The sequence below is a fragment of the Chenopodium album genome, chromosome 18 (genome assembly GCF_948465745.1).
Source record: "Chenopodium album chromosome 18, dcCheAlbu1.1, whole genome shotgun sequence".
In the NCBI taxonomy this organism is placed as follows: domain Eukaryota; kingdom Viridiplantae; phylum Streptophyta; class Magnoliopsida; order Caryophyllales; family Amaranthaceae; genus Chenopodium; species Chenopodium album.
This window is the reverse complement of record NC_137851.1, coordinates 520,033-541,928: the sequence shown is the minus strand read 5'-3', so window position 1 is coordinate 541,928 and position 21,896 is coordinate 520,033. Positions and strand designations below refer to the sequence as shown.

The window sequence follows — 21,896 nt, the reverse complement described above, 5'->3', positions numbered from 1 at the left end:
AAGTGTGTCACTTAAAAAAACACGGAGGGAGTATTATTATTATTATTAAATGTTATTATTATTAATTATTATTATTATTGTCGTTGTTATAATAAGAGGTTAAAAGAATGAAATTTGGTTTTATATCATTAGATATAATCTAAACTGAACTGAATTAAACTTATTAAATATGAAGTGAACTGAACTGAAAATAAACTTATGAAAACAGCCCTTGGTCTGTTACCCAAAAAAAAAAAGGGTCTATGTCATCTTCCCGCGAATTCACTAGAAACTTTACTCCAAAATCCCAACATTGAGCAGCAATAGAATCGCGCTGAAACTCAGCACAAAGCTTCAACAATGTCAGCACCATCAGAAGAAACATCTACAGCTTCTCCTTCTTCGCAATCCTTGATTCTTCGTCTCCAACAATTCCTCGACTCCTGCTCCAAGGTTTTCACTCTCACCCCTTTTCGCATCTGATCAAGTAATTACAGCACTAAGTAATTGATCAGAAAGTGTAAACACCCATTTCAGCTGTTCTTACATGTACCCTTTATGGATTTTTGTTGTAGGCTGTAGAAGATGGTGATATTCGTCAATCGGAAGAAGTAATTTATGGGACTGTTGAGTTTCTCAGCTCAATTTCTGATGCTGCTATTTCAGATCCTGATGATGAAGGAAATCGAAACAATTCAGTCGTTGTTCTTACTCATATTCATTCTTTCCTCTCAAATCCTTCTCTTGATCAGGTACTATTCTCTTTATCTCTCTACAAAATCTGGGGTTTGGAGGCTTGATTGTGAATTTGTGTGAATAGGGTTCTGTGGGCATGTGTTACATTGAAGGTTGAAGAACCTATTTAGCAGAAATTAGGAAAAGGGTATTGTTGGGGTTTAGTTGAAGAAATTACTTTTATGTTTTGGATGTGTTATGAGCTGTTTAATTGAGTTGTTTGATTTTTGTTGTTACTGAAAGAACCCTTTTAAGGGCCTGTTCATATTTACTGAATTGAGCTGAACTGAACTGAACTGAACTGATTGGAACTGAACTAAACTGAACTGAACTGATTGGAACTGAACTGAACTGAATTGAGCTGAAATGAATATTTTATGTGAGAGGGAAATTAAGAGAAGAGCTGAACTGAACTGAACTGAACTGAACTGAACTGATTGGAACTGAACTGAACTGAACTGAAATTAAGTAAATGTGAACAGGCCCTAAATACATGTTTGAGAGCGTTGCTATACATGTTATGGATCATCTACCATTCTACATCAACAACATCATCCCTATGCCTTTAATCTAGCTCTTGCCATTGGCGGGGTAAGAGGGGTTGGATGTAACTATGTAAGTACTAAGTAGCCTTGCCTGGCTCCGTCTAGTTAGGATACCTTTAACAAGTTGGTTTTTAACAGGCTATTGTTGATGCACTTTCATTTGAGATGCCCAAGGCTATTGCAAAGTTTGCAGGAGTGTCCCAGAGGTGCCGTGAAATTGTTGAAAGTGTTATTGATCACTTCACAACAAAATGTAGCCCACGCGACATGATTTCAGTGTTCTCTGAGGTATATACTTTCAAACCTGTGCGCTTCATTTGGTGTAAAATTTTCCATAAACATGCATTGGAATCCCCCCCCCCCCCCCCCGCCCCCAAACTCCTCTTGTATGATTCAGTTCGTAAGCTATATTATTTCTTACGTGGTATTAACTGATTTAGCAAATGTTTGTGAACTAGCAGTCTAGCACACAGTGTTACTGCGTACTTCGTATAATTGAACCCCTTTTTGATGTCTATAGCATAATACTTGTAAATAGATTGAAAAAGGATTAGTAGGGAGTCTGGAAACATGAGCATAATGTTTGGACAATATTTATTGTAGTTTAAGCAAATTGCCTAATGTCCTCACTCGTCCATTTGTCCTATTCCTTTTTTTTCCTTCTTCATTTACCTTTCTCTTCGGTGTCAGGGTTGAGAGGGGAAGTCAAAGTAGTGATAACACAAAGCTGCCTAGAAACGATTGGAATTTCTGTAATTCTAGAGGGAAATGTGCTCTCAAAATAAGTAGCAAAGAAACAAAAACTGAGAGTGACAATAGTACCTGATCAAGCATCGTTAAATTTCTGTGAGATAGTAGGAATACACAATTTTTTCATGAGAAAGGGACACTGTGGTACCAAGCATCGTTAAATTTCTGTGATTACAGCAAGGCTAAAGTTTCAAAATACCTGAAAAGGCATTTGATTGGCTCCCCTGTGTATTACTTGTATTGATTAATTTACTTTCCTGACTTTCAGCTTGCTATCTTTGTCTATTGATGAAAAAAAAAAAAAAAAATCTTTTGGGATCTATCGGTCATTTTTTTTTTTCTCGGTAAAATATTTGTTAACGTTTTCAAGAATTTATAAATCACAAAATTATTGATTTATACTTACCTAAGTGACAATAGAAATCATGTAGTTCATAGCCTGTTAGCTCTGACTCTGAAGTTATACGGCTAAAGAATAGTCCATAATTTAGTGTCTATGCCAGAGTAGCTCTTTCTTCCTCAAAAACTAACTTTCAGTTTCATATGTTGTGCTGTTGCTTTTCAGAACTGTTATTGGCATGGCTATGGTCTGCCAGATTGCATGGAAATACTTGTGTGCTTAATCATCTATTTATCTCATGCTTTATTGGAGAATTAGAATGATTGTTGGCCACATCTTGTTGATGATGGATGTGTTAATTATTCTACTGTGCTATTGTTTCGTATTGATTTTACATTTCTGACAACTTGATATCATTGGAGCAGGCATTGGATTCCTATGGGAAAACAACTGATGCATCTGGTTATGTTTCTGCTCTTCTGCGCGGGGTCTCTAAAGGTGCCTACTGTATGCCTTGAGCACAAACTTCTTCAAAGGAAAAAAGGAGTGTTGTTTACTTTGATGCAACATTTTTCCTCTAATTGTAGATTTTGACTTTAATTATAATTCAATTTCAATATACAAGTGTGAATAGTTTGAATGTCCAAATATTCTTCATTGGGCTGGAAGAATAATGAATTTTTTTTTCCCCAGCATTTCTCTCCATACGTAGACGTCAGGCTGAACAAATTAAAGTTGCTCTTCCCATAATCCTTGATGCTGTGAAGGCTGCGTCTTTCGATTTGGATGATAGAGATATAGGCTTCAAGGATTTGTTTGAAGGGGCTATTAGCATTGCCAATTCCATGCTAGGAGCATGTAAAAAATTGGTCTGTCAATCTATGACTTGTGAAATTAATCATACTTTCTCGGTCCAATCTCGATCTGGCTAATCAATTTGATTAATTCTTGACCAACAGGAGGATGGAGCAAATGGACAACTTCGTGGCTTACTCAGCTTGAAAGTTTTGCAAATTATGGTTGGTACTCATCTCCTAATTTTATGTTTCTGTAATATCTTCAATTCATTAATTGAGATATTAATTCCATCTCTTACCTATTTTTGAGAACCCATTGCTTATAAGCCTTAACTTCATTGTTAATAACATTTATTTTTGGCTTTCATCTCCATTTTGTTTCCTTCACTTTAGCAGGCTTTACTATGTTATGTAATGCTTGTTTATTACGTGTCCTGCAGACTGTTGTTTCGATCAGCGCGAGGGATGAAGTTTCGTCTAGTCTTTCCTTTGTTCAAACATTATCAAGCTTCTTTCCGTATTGTGGTTTATCATATGCGGATCTTGTATGTGGCCTTGGAGTTGATCCACTTATCAATCTTATACGTGGTGGTGAGCTATCAACTTCATCTGCCCTCTTCCTTGCTACTTTCCATTTATCTTGGCATCTGTGGTGGTGATTCCTTTTCTCTTCCCATCTATGATGTCCAGATGAAATGGATGATTATATGGATTGCTTTTGCTATGTCAAACATGGAGCAGTGCTTTCAGGTGAGTATTTGTCCATGATTATTCTACTGTACTATCTTCTCAAGTACTGTCCTGTTTCATTGCTACACTTCTTTCTCGTCTTTTGATCCAGTGATTTGGGGGCATATATCTGATGAAGTCTCTCAGGCAGCTGGGCAGGATGTCAGTCTTCTTAAGAATGATCTTAGGACCTCCCAAAGTAGAAGATGGTCAACTATAAGCATGATGAAGTACATATTCTCTTTAGGTGAGCTGCCTTGGGTCCTAAAGAAGCATGCGACAGACTTCTTGCTGGTCATCACAGAAAACAGTGAACAAGATGTGAATGAAGACATGATATGCTCATCCTTTACACCCAGTCTTATTTCTACTCTGCAGGTATTCTCTTGCCATGTCCCAATAAATCATGAATCATTTCCTCTGATCTCTTGCTGATGTTAGAAAATATTCAGGCTATTCTGTCAGTCATCATGTATGCTCCGGATGCTGAGTTAAGAAAGATGGCTTTTGCTACCTTAAAAAGGGTGAGATCTCTCTAGAGCCCTGTGTATTTTCATTCCTTGTTCGCATGATGTTTTCACATAATCAAGCATTCAAGTATAACAAACTCTTAGTATGTTTGTGGAAATGTTGTTATGTTCATTCATGACATGTGGTTGCGTGATGTGCCATAGCAGACAAGAGGCTTTCCTATAGCAGACTAGAGGCTTTTCTATGAAGTTCAGTTCTAAACCACTCTACAAAAATGAAGCCCTAGAATGCTCTGTTCAAAATTTTTTCTCTTTATTTAATCTATAGAAGGCTGTTACCAAAACCTTACTCCTTTGCTAGCCCTCCATTAAAAGTGCTCGGATGTCATGGACCCAAGTCCGTACAGTGACAGTCCCTCCACCACTCAGTGGTTGGGATATGAACCTCAATCACATGGTTAGGGGCTCCCAAGTGAAATCTTTTGGTCCATGGCTTCTAGAGTGAGCCATATGCTTAGTACCCTATCAATAGAACTCCACATCTCACTTAGAGATGAGTAAAATGTTAGCAACTACTAAATTTGGAGGTTAAAAAAAAAAAAATGTGCGCCAGTTGTCCCAGCTTTCCTCCCCACTTTTTGTAACATGTGTTATTGTAGTGTGCTATGCTATTTCTTTTGGCAAAGAATTCTTGCACTTGAAGAGCTTGCTGTTTATAGGGCTGGTGGCTTGATGTACCTTATTGCCCTGTTTGCTGCATATCTTTGTTTCTTTTTTCCTTAAGCTAAAGATGTTGAATTATTATATATTGTGTCTTTCATCTTATAGATTGTATCTCATATTATATATTAAAACATCGTGGTTCTAAGTCTTTTGTTATATACATACTTAAGAATGTTAATCATTTTGTCATTCTCCTGGGATCTGATCAATTGACAGGTGCTTGCTGATAATCCAGCTTCTTTAAGGCTTGACATAATGCAGGTCTTGGTTAAATCTAGCACCTCTTCATCCATGGTTAGACTTTGTCTCCTCATTTCTGTAGTTACATTGATCTATAATCCCACTATCGACATAGTGGACCATCTAGCCAGTTGGTACTTTTTGCAGGTGGCAATACTTTTAGATTGCGTTAGGGAGAATCTTCGAAATGATTATCTTAAACTGCGAGAAGAGAAAGTGTCTTCTAGCTGCACTTTCTGGAATGCTAGCATACTTGAATTGGTAGAATTTGTTTTGAGACCCCCCAATGGAGGACCACCTTCTCTCCCTGAGCAAAGTGATGCGGTATTACATTCCTTAACTTTAATGATTTTTTAATTGGCTTCTTGGTTATTTTATATTGTTTCTGATCCTGGTACTCTTATTCTGTTCCTCTTATGATGTCTTGGGAAGAATGGGCAGACTGAATGTTCCTATATATCTTCTGATTCCACTGTGTTGTCATTAATTTAATTTGTAAATTGCAGGTTCTTTCAGCTCTTAACCTGTATAGATATGTTCTAATAGCAGAGAAAACAGGTGAGCATATTGTTTATACTTAAATCAATTTGTCTCTATGAGTGGCTTGCTTTGTATCTGTACATATGAATTGACTTCATTCTTCTGTGTTACTACTATCTCTCACCTGCAGTATGACTGAACCAATGCGTGCAACTCACAGGTTCACTGCTGTCAAGTGACCTTAAATATGGTAATCTTGGCATGTCTTAGATGTGAGATAAATAGGTCACCCTGGCCCTTAGAGTGATGTTTACAAAAAATTGCATGTATGGTGAGATTTGCCTTATATCACAAACATTCACGAAAATGGAGGTCAATAGATCCAGATTTAAGGTTAATTAGGTGTTATAACCACTTTGTCCCTGGTCTCGACACACGCTGAACAAATGTTGGAGTATAACTCATGATCATGGAGTGTCTTAGAACCATTAAAGTCAAGTAAGACCAGAGTATAGTCTTTGGATTTCAAAGACCAGAGTATAGTCTTTGGATCTGGGAAGCAATTGGCATTGCTGAACTAAGGAAAATCCATAAATAACAATGACAAAGTATCCATAAATACGGCACATGGTCAATTCCAAATCATAGGAGTTTGTGCTGCAATCTTTTATTTTAAGATAAGACTCTGTTACCATGATTGAGGTAAAGATTACACATATGTGCCTTGAGATTCTCTCAACAGTATGATTCCTCTGATTCGCATGGTCTGCTACACTGCGGGAGTGAGAATTTACAGCTAGAATCTAGTGAACCTTATTTACAACTATGAACCTTTTCTTATTGTAGGAGAGTAAGCTTGGCACAGTGGGTTTTGGGGGTTCTGAGTGATTCTGCTTGGATGCACCGATCCTAGAGTTTTCCTGTGTCATTTTGGGATTCTGTCCGCTTACGGGGAAGGTGATCTATTAAATGTTAAACATGTCGATCATAGACAAGATGGGAAAATTTATTGATCTGCCAGAGCCAATTTGACTCTTGGCCGTGTGAATATCTTGGACTAGGAATGATGATTGATGAGTCTCGATACAGCTCTAAAATTTCTATATCCTCAACAACCTATGTAAACAAATATTTTACATGTTTGGGCTTGCTAACCCTCTTCAGCAAACCAATACCTACAACGCTTATAATCATTGTTGTGGATAAGGGACAACGTTGGCTTGTGCCTGAGAAGTGCCAGCAGCCTGCCATTTGCCCATTTGCTTGTACCCATGCCAGGTTTGCATAGGGTATGAAGTGCAGTTGGACTAAGGGGAAAAAAAAAACTGTCAACTAAAGGGTCTTGAGTGCTTAGGGATCATTTGCAGGCCCACCACTCACCAGGCCTTAGTACTGTTTGGCTGGAAGCTATCCTTTACTCATGGTTGTCAAGTTTTGGTGTAATTTTTGCGAGATATCTTATCATCAAGTAGGATGAATTTTAACCTTTTTTGCCCTAATTTTGAGAATCTGAGTAGTTAGCTCCTGCATTCTCTAAAGTCTAAAGAACTAGTGTGTGGTCAGATTATCAGAATTTAGGATAACATGGGTATACCTGGTCTGTTGTTCATTAGTGCGGTTACTCACACAAGGATGCAAGATCTTGCCACATATTATTATGTTAAGAGTAGTCTCTGAGGGCTACCTTGGATGCCAAGAGCCCATATGACCAGTTAATTCAATGTCAGTTACTAAGGAGGCTACATGCAGATTCCAAGGCAAAACTTTATTTACTCGTGGGCTATAGTTTTCCAAGGGCTTCTGGGCTAAGAGTTATTATGATTGACTCAGGATTGATTTTATCCCCTCAATCAAGCGTTTTAATCTTATTTATGCCCGGCCAGAAACCTGCAATAACTGGATATGTTATGAAATCCCTTTTCTGAACCTTGGATTGAGCCAGGCTGCCGATAAGTTTTGATATCACTTATGCAGGGACCTGTCACAGTGGTTCTAGGACATGTGTGATGCCAGAACCCAACAAGGCACCAGTATGGCTTTGCTCTAAGTTCCTAACAGCAACGATGTACTTCTTTCTTAGCCTGCTGCGCAGCTTTTCATAGCCTATAAAGCACTCAGATGCCACAATTATTACTTTGCTCTCACCAACCTTAGCTCGACTTACTGCATCACTTAATAATGTGTTTTGTTAGCGTTAATGGTGGAAAGGGGAGGGTATGGAAGTAAGGGGAAGGGTGATGAGTGGAGAAAAGGACGAAAAGGATTATGCTTCCATTTCCTTAAAATTCTTTATAATAGTGAAAGGATACGTTGATTAAAAGGGGATGGAAAATGGATCCATCCTATTCTTTTCTGTTCTTTGTTCCCTATCCCGTGTCCAGAAATAGTAAAATAGATCCCTATCTTTGACTCCCCATTCCTCCAACAAAAAATGAGCATGTGATGGCATTTCATAGTAGTAAAAAGTTTATATTAACATCTCAGTATCCCTTAAATTTCCAGACCCATAATTTTTTTTGCATAATTTATTTCTGTATCTGTATGAGACTATGAATTTTGTTTCAAGAATTTTGATGCCAGAATATTGACCGCTGATACAGGGAAGACAAACTACACAGGTGTCGTGTCTAGAAACAAATTAGAGGAGGTGTACAGCAAATGGCTCTTGCCTCTAAGAACTTTGGTCATGAGCATAAATGCAGAAAACAAGAATGGTGACGAGCAACTTGCGACAGACATAATGTGCGGATTGAACCCTCTTGAGCTCGTTTTGTACCACTGTATTGAACTTGTTGAAGAGACCATCAGACAGTCATGATGGTTGGTGACTCAAACTTGAATGTCCCCCCTATCTTGGCTGTTTTCGTTACATTTATATAATATTGTTCTTTTGTTCCCCTCGTCATCAGGATTAGTTGGGGGTTGGATTATTAAACTCTTCAAGACACCTCTGTTGTTAAAGCTATCAACATTACTCATCATTGATTCTTTACATAATGAGTGGAACAATTGATTTTTGAAATTTGAAGGTCTTTTTCTTTTGCCTTAATTCTATTATTTTACTATAAGTTTTGCATTTTCTGTATCTTCTTACCCTCTGTTTCCATTCAATCTTGAATTTGCTGGTTTTATTTTTTTTTTATTTTTATTTTTTAGAAGGTAAACCTTTCAGGCCTTGCAAGAATGCAAGGATGCTGTAGCCGAGAGCCCAGGCTCGATTATAGCCGTAAGCACCGTCCTGTAGTGAACAATTCTGAAACATATGTATCTGTTTTTTACCTTTGGTTTTGTGGAAGACAGGTATAAGAGGGATAAGTTTTTATTATATTTGTCAGGAAATAAAAAGTATAGGTTATAGACAAATTCATGATTCCGAGAGGGTGAGCAGCTTACCTGACATGATATACAAAATCAATCATGATTCCCGCCCCCTTATAAAAAAATACATCTTTTTCAGCCATTACATACCTACTTGCAAAAATATGCTTAGAGAGTGGGTTTGTTTCCATTTTATAAACTTTAGACTTAAGCAATGTCTAGTTGACTCCAGATCTATAATCTTATTCTTTGTGGGGATCTAAGTTGGTAAATGTTTGTACTTTCTCTACTGTGAAAGCTAATGTTAAGCGGCTACTTCCTCCGTTCCAAATACTAGTCTCTTTCTTACTTTGGGTAAAAATGTAGAATGTGTGTTTTCTTCTTTGTTAGAATGTTGGAATTAAGTCATGAGCTATATAAAATTGTTTATCGTGATTCTTGTTTGTCACATTTTGACGGAATTGAGTATATATTGTTTACCTTGACTTATTAAAAAATGGCAAAAGCTAACGAACACCTCGAGGATATTGAATAAGATAACTAAAAGTAGAAATATTGAATTACAATGATTATTTATTATAACGATCAACGCGTGATTTTAACATGCTTTCTTAAATTAATATTAACCTAGGAAATATTTAAATGCTTAACTAATATCCAAAGGCGGTCGTTAGCAAGATTCTTAAAAATAACACAACTCTTTATTAAGAATTTTTTGGGTATGAATATGCTTCCATCATATTAAATTTTTCTTTGTTATTTATAATCATTAACAATGAAAGATCCATAAGTGATATAAAAAGTTAATCTGAGTACATGAAAAATAATACTGTACTGTAGTACTAGTATAAAAATTGAGATACTAGTACTAAGGGGAGAAAAAAAAAAAAAAAAAAAAAAAAAAAACAATTAGCCATATATTGCATTATTTATTAGAGTTAGAATGTAAAAGGGAGATCCGACATACCAGTAATTAGAAATGAATTTTGGGAAATGAAGGGTAAGATTTCAAGTCAACCAACAAATAAAACATTTATTAAATTTTATTTATTGATTTATGCAAGTGTTTGTGGATGTTTTCATGTTGTCTTCTTTACTTACCCTTTCCTTTCTACTTTTAATAGTCGGTGGTAGCTCAACTGTCGGGCTCAAAAACGGGTCAAAACTGATTTATTACCCATTTTTTATTTCAACTTTTCCAACTATTACCATAGTTGAATACAGCTCACACACACAACAGGCCCATTTTGAGGCCCAAAACATTCCCGACAATAAGCCCAATTGGAGAAAGGCCCAAATGTAGTAATTAATGGCATGAAAGCTTCCACAAAGTGAGGAACACCATGACAATTGGTCAGCTGTTCCACGCCACCTAGACCATTTCAAAAGTCATATTTGGACCACGCTATTTTTAATGTTATTTTGACATATTCTTCTAAATACTCGTATTAATTTATTAATATAAATGTGAAATATGAATGAAAATTAATGGTCAACTTTTTACTCACGAGATTCAAATGTTTTTCTTTGTGCAACTAGCATCTCTTGTTTGATGGTTACCAATAAACATACCAAATATGCCTATCTAAATAGATACAAAATTTAAGGGTAGGTCTTTGAATTTTTATGAATATCTTTTGACTAATAATATCTTCCCCTTCACACACTATCCAGTATAATTAGTACAGGATAATAATACAGTATAGTCGGAAAGGAATCTATAATTAGGGGTACAATATTTACCAATACGCCGAATCAACTTTTGCAAGGGCGTTATTAATCTTCACCCTTTGTTAGTTGCCTAATAGCTAGAATATCAATAGAGGTACAACATTTGAAATAAAAATGGACTGATTCCAAATCTAAGTAGCTCAAACACATCAACAAGGCGGAGTTTCAATAATTGTATTTCTCATGTCCAATGAATGACATCCGGTACAATCCAGGAATTAACAAGTTTGAGTTATTATGTTTCGTATCTTTATCCGTATGATTGTATCCATGTACAAACAAATTCCATACAGATACATCCTAAGGAACTTGAAGAGTTACATAATCAAACCATCTTTTATCTTACATTCAAATTTGTAAGCTACAAAACAAAGGAAATAATCCAGTAGACCATAAACTTTGTCTTGTAAATAATATAGAATTCATTGTACTGACTGGAACTATCTGTAAAGCTGAATAAATTGAATCCAAAATTGGGTACTCAGGCAACTCCTGATGCTGATAATATCATGCAACAGAAAGCCGTATATTTTCTCAAGTTAGCAAGAAATATAATTATGTCATGAAATTAGATAGATTCTAACATCTATTGTACAAGTGCCCATAAGACATAAGTACCTAATTAAGGAAAGAATATAATGGCACAGAATACATTAACGTATTTTGTTCTACAAGCAAAGAAGTGAAAGGGCTTACCCCAACGAATTTTTGGAGCAGTAGCGAGCAAAGATGGTAGAAAATCTGACCGAAAAGGAAAAAAGAACGAACATTTGAGTATCTGTATATTATCTAACAACTATGAATACTAAGCTTATCGTAGATTGCCCAGATTTGTATTAGCATCTGGGCAGTAAATAACCAAGTGAATCCCCTAAGTCCTGCTGTAATTACACCTGTCTGATGGAGGGCTCTTCAGTCATCGCACAGTTGAACAAAGCGCCAACCAGAAGTAAACCTTAGAAACAGTTAGCTTCAAATTTTGGAAAATGAGGTAATGGAAACTTCGTTTCATCAGCTCATTCCAACGACTGCATCCTCATCTGGCACCATATTTAGATCAGGTAGCATAAATAGGGAATCATGTGATGTTGCACATTTCTGTGATAACGAATCAGGCTCTGAAGCATCCTCAATTTTATTTTGTCTTGATACACTCGAAGAGGCTGCTTCTGATATTCCATTGTTTGTGTTATTACGTTCATCAACTGAATTTGCTTCTGATTTTATTCTGGATTCTACTTTAAGGTCAAGCTGTAGAACAAGTCAGAGAATTGAATTAATATCTTATACACCAAATGAAGACTTCAATAATCACTAAAAGAACAATTCTATCATTTGAAACAATTCCCTTAGTAAAGTTACATATGCATCAGCATTCACAAGCATATATGTGCAGTTCAATCAGCAGTCTAGAAGTTGAAACACAGAAGCACTCGAAGCCATTAAGAATCAATTTTTACTCAGAGTTTCCAACTAAACAACCTTTCAGAATTTGACAATGAAATTCTATGTATCTACTAAACCTCCATTCCAACAAATAGTTGTCATTTCATAATAGAAAGATTAAAGGGGCAGTGAAATTTCAAAATAGTGAGGCAACCGGTAAGTTTGGAATGTGACTTTACTAATCAGTATATCAGCTTGTGTCAATCTTTATGAAATCTTTTATAGAGTACAGGGTTAAGACTAGAAAACAAAATGAAGAAAGCACACCAGAAAGGACTCAGGGTTAACTTCTAAGTTAAAGACAAACAGAAGGTCGCATCAGGGGAAATAAAAACATACCTTAGTTCTCTTTAGATTCTCATTTATTGATATCTCCTGTTTCAAGGTTACGCGTAATGAAGCCAACTCCTGTTAAGAGATATAGAAATATCATCAGTAAATTACTTCCAGAAAAAAGAACAAGCTAGCTAAGACTCTGACCAAGTTCAACAATACAAACCTTTTTCAAATATGTCCGCTCCTTCATCAATGAACTTTCCTCCTCTTTAAGTTCAGCAAATGTCTAACAAAAGTTGACAAAATCACGTATAAGATCATCACAGCATATGAAACAGAATAATCATTTCAATAAGGAAATGAAAACAACTGTGGTGCATCAGAGGGTGCATCGGATAAATATTATTCGACACACCAGTGATAATAGAAAAGTAAGGCTTAAATGACCATAAGAGATGCAGTACCTTCTTCCTCCTAGGTCTTTTGCTGGTCGTGGTGGTTGGGGTTTCAGTGGAAGCTGAAATCTGTAACAACCAACCATGAAGAAGAAGTCAGATTTTATACACGTACAAGAATCCAAAATCAGATGAAACAACTCATGCTACAATTTAAGCAAGTAATTAAGACAATGATTTGGTGACCAACTTGAGAATGCTATAACTGTCATTTGATACAAAAAATAGAAAGAATGCCCCCATATAACATTAGTCATTACTCCAATTAGACCAATTCCACATTACTCCAAGCTCTTATACCAGCATTGCTAGTTTTAGCATTAGATCCACATGATTATTAACCGATATTTGGAATGAGGGCCCACTTAAAAGTGATTTAAAAGGGAAGGAGGTTCATTCAAAAGTTCACAAATTTGGAAATTCCATAACATTTTTTTTACATACAACTAATCATAATAATAACAATAATGTTTGTAATTTGCAACATAATTTCAACTCAAAATCCCGCAAATTAACTTCAAAATCTAAAGATAGATTAAAAAGATTCAGACTTTGGCCTACCTAACAAGATTTTAAAAGCTTTGTGAAAATAAAAAATAAAAATGATTTGTAAAAAAGAGTGGGTCCTAGATTATTGGATAAGCAACTAATTCCCACCCATGACCCATCCATCACTCACATGAAACTTCAAACCACCATCTTCCAAATATTAACACCCTCTTAAAGTGGGACCCCAGATAATCCCAACCCTCAATCACGATCATAAACCCCACTAAACAATTCCACCTCGAGTCATGGACGGCTCAGATTTAAGGATCATCATAAGATCAGTAGAACTGGCAAACACTAGATTAAAACAAAAGTATAGCACCTTCAAAAATGTCAGCAGCCACGTGGAAGGCTGCTACTAGTCACCGGCAACCGTTAACCGCCAGCCCAACAAAGCTGATAACATAACCGCTGTCTTTAAGCCACGTGACCGACTCCAACCGGTGGCACTACTATCACGTGAGATTCATGGCCCCCACATTCATATCCTCACGTGACTTCTTCCTCTCCACTCCCTTAACGCGTGGGATTGTACTAGTGGTTCCTTGCACACTACTACACTCCACGAACCCCATTATAATTTTTTTATTAAAAAAAAGTTAAAATAATAAAAGATTTAAAAATTATTTTTTTTTTTCAAAAGCTAAGGGCGTGTCACCAAGGCGAACACATTTGAACTTGTACACTTATAACCATCAGATTTACTCTGTAGGTGACTAGCAAAAGTGGTCTTATAATGATAAGACGTTTGTTTGACTTGCGAAAAACCCGAAAAATGGGGAGCGGCGCATGGGAATAGAGATGAGCGCGTGAAGAGAGGATAAAAACCAAGTAAGTTTGAAGAGGAGAGAGAAAGTAAGCACATAATGTACCCTCCAGTAAAAACACCATTTAAAACCAAAAACCAAACGCGGACCTAACGCCACACACCAACAACTTACAACCCCCTCTCTTTCTTTTTCTCCCATTGTTCAATCTACTTGGGTCCCACGCCCAAACTATATCCCCCGTTCCATTTAAATGACCTTTATGCCCTTGTTAAAGGTGAAAACAGTGGAATGCCATTTAGGTTAGTTAGTGAGGGTAAAGACGTCATTTGAGGAGAGAGAAAGAGGAGGCGTTGGGTGGAAGTTTCCTAAATACAAGTAAAAAGTAAGTCATCCAATGACTAATGTCTCTTTTTTCTGACAATATTGTCCTTGTAACTTCTTAAACCCTTTTACAAGGGTACTTCCGACAAATCCAACCCCCACCCACTTCTCCTAAATTAAATTAAAATTAAAAAGGTAAGTTAAAGAAAACAAGTTTTTCTCCTTTTTAATTTTTCCCAAAAAAGAAAAATAAAAATTTTAGTAGCGGAAAACAAGAATGACAGCTGACCGGGAAAGTGGTGGCGACGAGAAAACTGAATAAACGTGACAACACTCTTTTATCTCTCCTCCTCCTTCATCTTCTTCTTCAGATTAAACAGACACGCTCCTACTCACGTGACATGTAATTACGTAAATCTGGAAAGGGTAATCTAGCCGTGATTACACTACTCTCTCTCCGGCGGGTCCCTCTCCAGCTGACACGTCATGGGTAGCCGGAGAGGAAGATCCGGGTTGCTGACAAGGGTATTTTGGTAAATCCATGCTCAAAAGGACAAAAAAATATGGAATTTATATTTTCGAAAAAAAATACACTCAAAGAAGGAAGGAAATACTGTTGAGAAAAATTGAAAAGAATGTTTTAGGAAAAAACGGAATTAGAGTGACGGACAGCGTGGAAAAAGGGGAGTTAAAAAAATTAATGGGAAAATGAAAATTAAGTGAGTGACTAACCTTGGATCTGAAGCGATCGGACGGCTGAGGATGGAGGTGGTTGGTATGAGATGAGAGAGACTCGTCGCAACCTTCACTGGGAGACGCGGCGCAAGTCCAGGAAAGAGGTGTTGTCGGACTCCGGCGAGTTTCTCGCTTTTTGTCGGCGGAGGAAGAGGAAGACGGCGGTTTGGAGCGGCGTTGACGGAGGCCCCATGACGGCGGAAGAGGCTTGAGGATGAAGGAAGAAGAAGAAGAGGTTGGAGATTCTTTGAGGCGGAGTAGAAGGTCTGCTACTACGGTGTCGTCGATGATTGCTGCTCTTAACCACTCGTCTTTCATGGTGGCGGAGAGAGAAAGCGAAGGGGAAAGGAGGGGAGAAAAAAGAGAGAGAAAGAGAGAGAGGAGAAAATGAGGAGAGAGAAAAAAAGGAGAGCGAAAATGAGGGGGAATGGATGGAAAGATGGGATGAGTGTTGTGTTGTATTGTGTTGGGTGAAGGGCTGAATATTATGGAAATTCGTGGGTTTTTCCTTTTCTTTTTTATTGTGGAAATAATTTTTTTTATTTTTTTATCTGTATTCTCTACATTGGTAAGAAGAGTGTGTCCTATCGTATAAAAACCTTGCACAAGTTAACGAAACCCGAATTAACGAGCAAAGATAACTTAGAACTCAGTCGGTTGGATGAGTAAGAGAGTTCGGGCATCCTTTAATGCTCGATCCCTCATATGATGGTTACTCGCATAAACTCAAAATTGTGAGATACAAAGTACAATCCTAAGTCCTAACCTTATTTTAGACCGATAATTTTATGTTTATTTTATAAGGGGGTGAGTAGGTCTGAGAGTGGCTGACTCTCTCTTTCTCTCTCTTTATGTGGGTTCAATGACAAGTGGGGTCCATTAAGGATATATACGTGGCAAGTGACATTAGTTATGTCCAGTGGTTTTTTTGGTTTCACTTCAATTTCTATTTTTTTCTTCCGTTTACTTTTTTTTCCAGTGGTTTTATAAATGTTTTAGGGTTTGGTTTCGGGTATTCGGGTAATTTGGTTGGATTCGGGTATGGGTATTGACGGTATAGCCGTATAGTGGGAATGGCCCAATAAGGGAGACGAAAATGTTAGGCGTGGGGTGGATGCATTCATCATCAAAGGCTGACCTGTCAAAATTGTTGAGAAATGATAATCATATCAAAAAACAAATATGGTTCCATTTCACATTTCAAACTTAAACTCACTAAGTCACTAGTCATTACAGTACTTTATGCCAGAGGCGGAGCTAGCAGGGTACAAGGGGGGACAGCTGTCCCCCCACTTTAAAAAAATAATAACTTATAAATATATTTGTGTGCAATAGTATAACATATGAATGAAGATGGTACAGTGGTTGAAGTATTGATTTTAGAGCCTTATCCTCACCATTCAGCACCGGATCAAACCCCATCCATTTCATTTTTATTTTATTTTTTAACCTCTCATTTTACTTATTTAGTGGAATAAGGCCCTGTTCTTTTGAGCTTCTGGGCAGAGCAGAGCAGATTTCAGCAGAGCAGAGCAGAGCAGATTTCAGCAAAGCAGAGCAGATTGAAGCAGAGCCGAGCAGAGCAGAGCAGATTTCATTATTATTATTATTATTATTATTATTATTATTATTATTACTACTACTACTACTACTACTACTACTAATACTATAATAATAATTGAAATGCTTTATTATTTTTATTAAATATTAAATATTATTATTATTATTATTATTATTATTATTATTATTATTATTATTATTATTATTATTATTGTTATTATTATTATTACTACTACAACTACTACTACTACTACTACTATTATTAAAACTATTATTATAATCATTAAATTTTATTATTAAAAATTAATTATTATTAATAATATTAATATTATTAAATATTAATTATATTATTATTAATATATTATTATTAAATATTAATTATATTATTACTAATATTATTATTATTAAATATTAATTATATTATTATTAATATTATTATTATTAAATATTAATTATATTATTATTAAATATTAATTATTATTATTATTAAATATTAATTATATTATTATTATTAAATATTAATTATATACTTCCTCCGTTTTCTTTTACTTGCAACACACCTTTTAAGCACGCAGTTTTAGGAGATGATTAGTGAGGGTAAACGAGCGATTTTATCAATATAATTTTTACACGAAAATTAGAATAGAGTTAAGTATCATTTGTAAAAATTATAATGAAAAATTTGTCCATTTACATTACATAAACCAGAGCTCAAAACACGTGCCACAAGGCTGTGTTGCAAGTAAAAGAAAACGGAGGAAGTATTATTATTAATAAATATTAATTATTATTAATAAATATTATTTATTTATTTATTATTATTAAATATTAATTATTATTATCATTAAGTATTAATTATTTATTATTATTTTTATTAAATATACATTATTATTATAATAATTCAATATTAAGTATTAATTTCAAGCAGAGCAGAGCAGAGCAGAGCAGAGCAGAGCATAGCAGATTGAAGCAGAGCAGAGCAGAGCAAAGCAAATTTCAGCAGAGCAGAGCAAAGCAGAGCAGATTTCAGCAGAGCAAAGCAGAGCAGAGCAGCTCTAAAGAACGGGGCCTAAGGAGGTCTGGAGGTGATTCTTTTTGTAGCATTTTCACTTTCTTTTTTTTTTTTTTTATAAAAAAATTTACTCCTATATTATTTTATGAGCAAGACAATATATATCCTTTCATATTTTCTTAACAATTATATTTTATATCTATTAAATGTTTTAAAATATGACAAACTTTTAAATAAATCGGATGTACAATAAAATGAGCAAAAGTTACCCTGACATAAATAAAAGTTACGAACTATTTATGTTTTATTGATATAAAAGTTATCCGAAAAATTGTAAAAGTGACCCTAAATTTGATAAAAGTGACCCCGGATGTATAAAAAAGTAACTCTTTAAATACGTAGTATAATTTTGCATGAATGAACCTCTCAAATTACGGTTGTTGCATTTGATTAGCTATACTATCTTATGTTCGAAACCTTCAACAATTTTGAACCCGTGCAATAAGCAAATATTTCTTGAACAAGAGTTGGTATATCATCGATTTTTTTTTTTTTTTACTATTTTTTTGTTGTAAAACTTTAACTATTTTATAGCCATTTGTGTCATCGATTCGTTTGAGCACTACTTTTCCCCAAGATGTTTTTCAAATTATGCGATGTCTATTTGTCCCCCGATTTAAAATTTCTGGCTCCGCCACTGCTTCATGCACTGCACATTGTTTAAATTCTAAACTTCCCAAACTTGCCAACTACTCCTAATACCAATTATACCATGGATAACGTTACGTTTTTAAAACTAGTTATAGTATCAAAGTACAGATAATCTTGCGTGGACCTGCTCCACAATAATATTATTGTGGACCTAAGATTTATACACACGTAACTGGCATTATATTCAACATAGTGACCCTTAATTTTAATATAGAAACCTTATTTTTAACATAGTAACCTTTTTTAAAACTTGTGCGACCTTTAATGTTATTATGAAATTAAAGTACGACATTATGTTGAATAGTGACTTAATTTTAACATAGTGGTGTTTATTATTCATATTGACCATTGTATTAAAAATTTCATTAAAAAAATTAATTAACCTCTTATAGCTTATGACACACTAATTTTTATTTCAACATAATAACCTTTATTTTAATATAGTGACCTTTTTTTCATTAACAAAACAATCATATTGTCTCTAATATTGGTGGTCCACACTAAATTAGTGTGAACCAGGTCTATTTAAGAATTTGTAATCAAAGTAACCTAAGTTGAATGTAAAATTAATCCAAAATCTGGATTAATAATTTAGGATATCTTATTCAGTATTTATTTTGAATCGAAAAGTTTTGGATATTGGATACTTGGATTGTTATTATTATACAAGTATTGATTTTATGATATCCGAAATATATCATTAATATTATAATTATAGATCTTAGGTAATTAATGGATATCTTATTCAAATATAAGAGTATAATAAAAATAATAAAATAGGTGTCTTAACATTATTTGTTAAAAAAAAAAAAAAAAAGTGTACCAACATACAAGTCTGACGGATCAATTATCTATTACCTATCGATCATTTTAGGATGAAACTCTCTCCCTCGGTTTTATATCTTATTACTATGTATCTAAATACTACTGAGAGTGGGGGATATATCTCAAGTAGTTAGAGCTTCCCTCCTGATTTAAAGGAATTTTGGAATCGATTTTCAACTTCCGTTTCTTACCGAGTATTACGTTACAAAGGGGTATAATTTGTGAGATGCGGAATATAAAATATTTATTTGTTGCATATAATATAGTAAGAAACATAGCTAGTATGAGTAATTTTTTTGCTCCAAAATTGAAAGGGGTGACACCACTTTAAAACAAGGGCAAAAACTACACTTGATTGCTGAAAGGGTCAAACCACTAAAAAAAATAACCAATTTTTAAATATCTCTAATTTCAAAACCTAAAATGAAACATGATTAATCGATTTCATGGTAAAAGGAAAACTACTCAAATGACCGGATGAAAACTTTAAAAATCGGATCCTAATTAACCTTACACTAATAATTTAATCCAAATCAAGTGAAGCAAATAGTGTAAAGTACAAAGAACAGATTTGTCTAATATTTCCCTGTAAAACCCATACTCATTCCTTTTTTCATTCTTTAGTAAGCTATAAAGCAAAAAGAGCAGTTAAATGCAACAAAAGAAAGTGTGTTTGCATCAGTTTTTATCACCTTCTTTCTCTTTAGAATTTTTCTTTTTTTGGGTAAGATCTTTTTCTTTATTGTTAGTGTTATTATTATTAATAGGAGTATTAATTATTTATAGCTCTATGATAAATATTTACCTTTTTAATCTTGAAGAATCTTGACTAAAAGTTGAATAGTCTTTGGCTATGACTTGTGTGTACCAAACGTGAAACAAATGAGCGTCAAACAATACGGTCCATGATGATGTATTATAACAGCAAATACAATAATACGGAGTTATAGCTGGGGACTTTAAGGGATGGAAAAAGTAAATTAATGGCATTTATTTTATAGAAATTTATAATTTGAAATAAATGAATTTTCTTTTTGTTCGTATGAAATAATGAACCTAGGCACCGAGCAACCTACTAATAGAGTGAAGCAATTCATGCAAATGGACTTGGATTTGTTGTAAATGCAAAATAAGTAAAACTCAAATGGACTTGCATCTGAGTAAATATATGTTCCAAGCATAATCTAGTACAGACTCTACAGAGTATAGAAATTGAAGCTCGAGTTAACTTCAAGCTAGAGATTGACTTAGGTCCTGTTCTTTTGAGTTGTTTTTGCCTGCTTTGTTTTGCTCTGCCCTATCTTGCTCTGTTCTGTTGAAATTTATTCTGCTCTTAAGTATGTTGGAAGCCCTGCTCTGCTCTGTTGAAATCTGTTTTGCTATGCTCTGTTGTGCTAACTCCAACTCTGCTATGTCTAGAAGCTCAAAAAAAAAAAAAAAAAAAAAAAAAAAAAAAAAAAAAAAAAGGCCTTAGCTTATTTGCCCCAAGTACCAATTAAACATGTAATGACACAAGGTATTGCTCGCCTCACACATAATAATAAGTTACGCGTAGATACCTAAGTTGAAAAATAGCATAAATTATGAGCCCAAAGAGAACAATGCAATTTGTATAACTAATTAAGCCTTTGTTTGATTCAACTTATTTTGTTTCAATTAAACTTAATTGAATTGTATAAACTTTAAAGTTGAACCTGTTTTGGCTCTATATATATATATATATATATATATATATATATATATATATATATATATTAATTTAAATAAGCCTTGTTTGTGTGCATAAACTAATTAAGGCTTGGTTTGATTCAACTTATTTTGTTTCAATTAAACTTAATTGAATTTTATAAACTTAAAAAGTTGAACCTATTTTGGCTACTTAATTTTTTTTTTTTTTATTTAAATAAGCCTTGTTTGTGTGCATACGAAAATTGTCTAACCTATTTTATTTGACCTTTTAATGAAACTTGTTTAGTTAGAATTAATTTAAACTTATTTTGTCTACAATTGATAAAAAAAAACAAGTTGAACGAAATAATGAAACCTAAATATGAAAGAGGTGTTCTTCCCAAAAAAAAAAAAAAAAAAAAAAAAACATATGAAAGAGGTGTATCTCAATTTTTTAGTTATGTGTTAATTAGGTACATAATAATGTGTTATCACCCTAAAGTATTAAAATTTCATAATTGAGCTCATATATACTAAGAGTATAAATCATTTTGTTGATGACACGTTAGATTCGTAACTGTTGATCACTTGATCATTGCTTGATAATTGTCACTAAACATAGCTTATACCACTCTTCCAACCAATAGGCAACACCCCAACCCCTTATTACAAAGTACATAGTATACTTAAATAAGGGTCACAAATCACAATTTTAATACGGAGCATTCGCC

General features: G+C 34.5%; 2 protein-coding genes across 2 annotated transcripts; one reads left to right on the top strand and one right to left on the bottom strand.

Annotated features, from left to right (window-relative positions):
* The first annotated feature begins 249 nt into the window (after window positions 1-249).
* LOC145592552 (aberrant root formation protein 4-like) lies at window positions 250-8,835 on the top strand. Its single transcript, XM_081649051.1, has 14 exons — window positions 250-432; window positions 555-731; window positions 1,398-1,547; window positions 2,775-2,847; window positions 3,043-3,218; window positions 3,309-3,368; window positions 3,587-3,737; window positions 3,837-3,896; window positions 3,988-4,253; window positions 4,328-4,399; window positions 5,285-5,362; window positions 5,456-5,632; window positions 5,815-5,866; window positions 8,389-8,835. The coding sequence occupies exons 1-14, from the start codon at window positions 340-342 to the stop codon at window positions 8,604-8,606; spliced, it is 1,803 nt and encodes a 600-aa protein (XP_081505177.1). The 5' UTR covers window positions 250-339; the 3' UTR covers window positions 8,607-8,835.
* Window positions 8,836-11,426: 2,591 nt separating this feature from the next.
* On the bottom strand, window positions 11,427-15,957 carry LOC145591084 (uncharacterized). The gene is made up of 5 exons (XM_081647472.1): window positions 15,387-15,957; window positions 13,024-13,083; window positions 12,783-12,845; window positions 12,623-12,691; window positions 11,427-12,088 (listed from the first exon to the last, which is right to left on the bottom strand). The coding sequence occupies exons 1-5, from the start codon at window positions 15,705-15,707 to the stop codon at window positions 11,849-11,851; spliced, it is 753 nt and encodes a 250-aa protein (XP_081503598.1). The 5' UTR covers window positions 15,708-15,957; the 3' UTR covers window positions 11,427-11,848.
* Window positions 15,958-21,896: the final 5,939 nt, after the last annotated feature.

What these genes read in the sequence shown, in the direction of transcription:
- LOC145592552 (XM_081649051.1), top strand. Translation starts at nt 340, where the DNA reads ATGTCAGCACCATCAGAAGAAACATCTACAGCTTCTCCTTCTTCGCAA. An exon ending in CAAATCCTTCTCTTGATCAG is followed by an intron (nt 732 to 1,397) that starts GTACTATTCTCT and finishes GGTTTTTAACAG; the next exon opens with GCTATTGTTGATGCACTTTC. An exon ending in TCCCTGAGCAAAGTGATGCG is followed by an intron (nt 5,633 to 5,814) that starts GTATTACATTCC and finishes TGTAAATTGCAG; the next exon opens with GTTCTTTCAGCTCTTAACCT.
- LOC145591084 (XM_081647472.1), bottom strand. Translation starts at nt 15,707, where the DNA reads ATGAAAGACGAGTGGTTAAGAGCAGCAATCATCGACGACACCGTAGTA. An exon ending in AAAGACCTAGGAGGAAGAAG is followed by an intron (nt 12,846 to 13,023) that starts GTACTGCATCTC and finishes AACTTTTGTTAG; the next exon opens with ACATTTGCTGAACTTAAAGA. An exon ending in AGAATCTAAAGAGAACTAAG is followed by an intron (nt 12,089 to 12,622) that starts GTATGTTTTTAT and finishes CTTGTTCTACAG; the next exon opens with CTTGACCTTAAAGTAGAATC.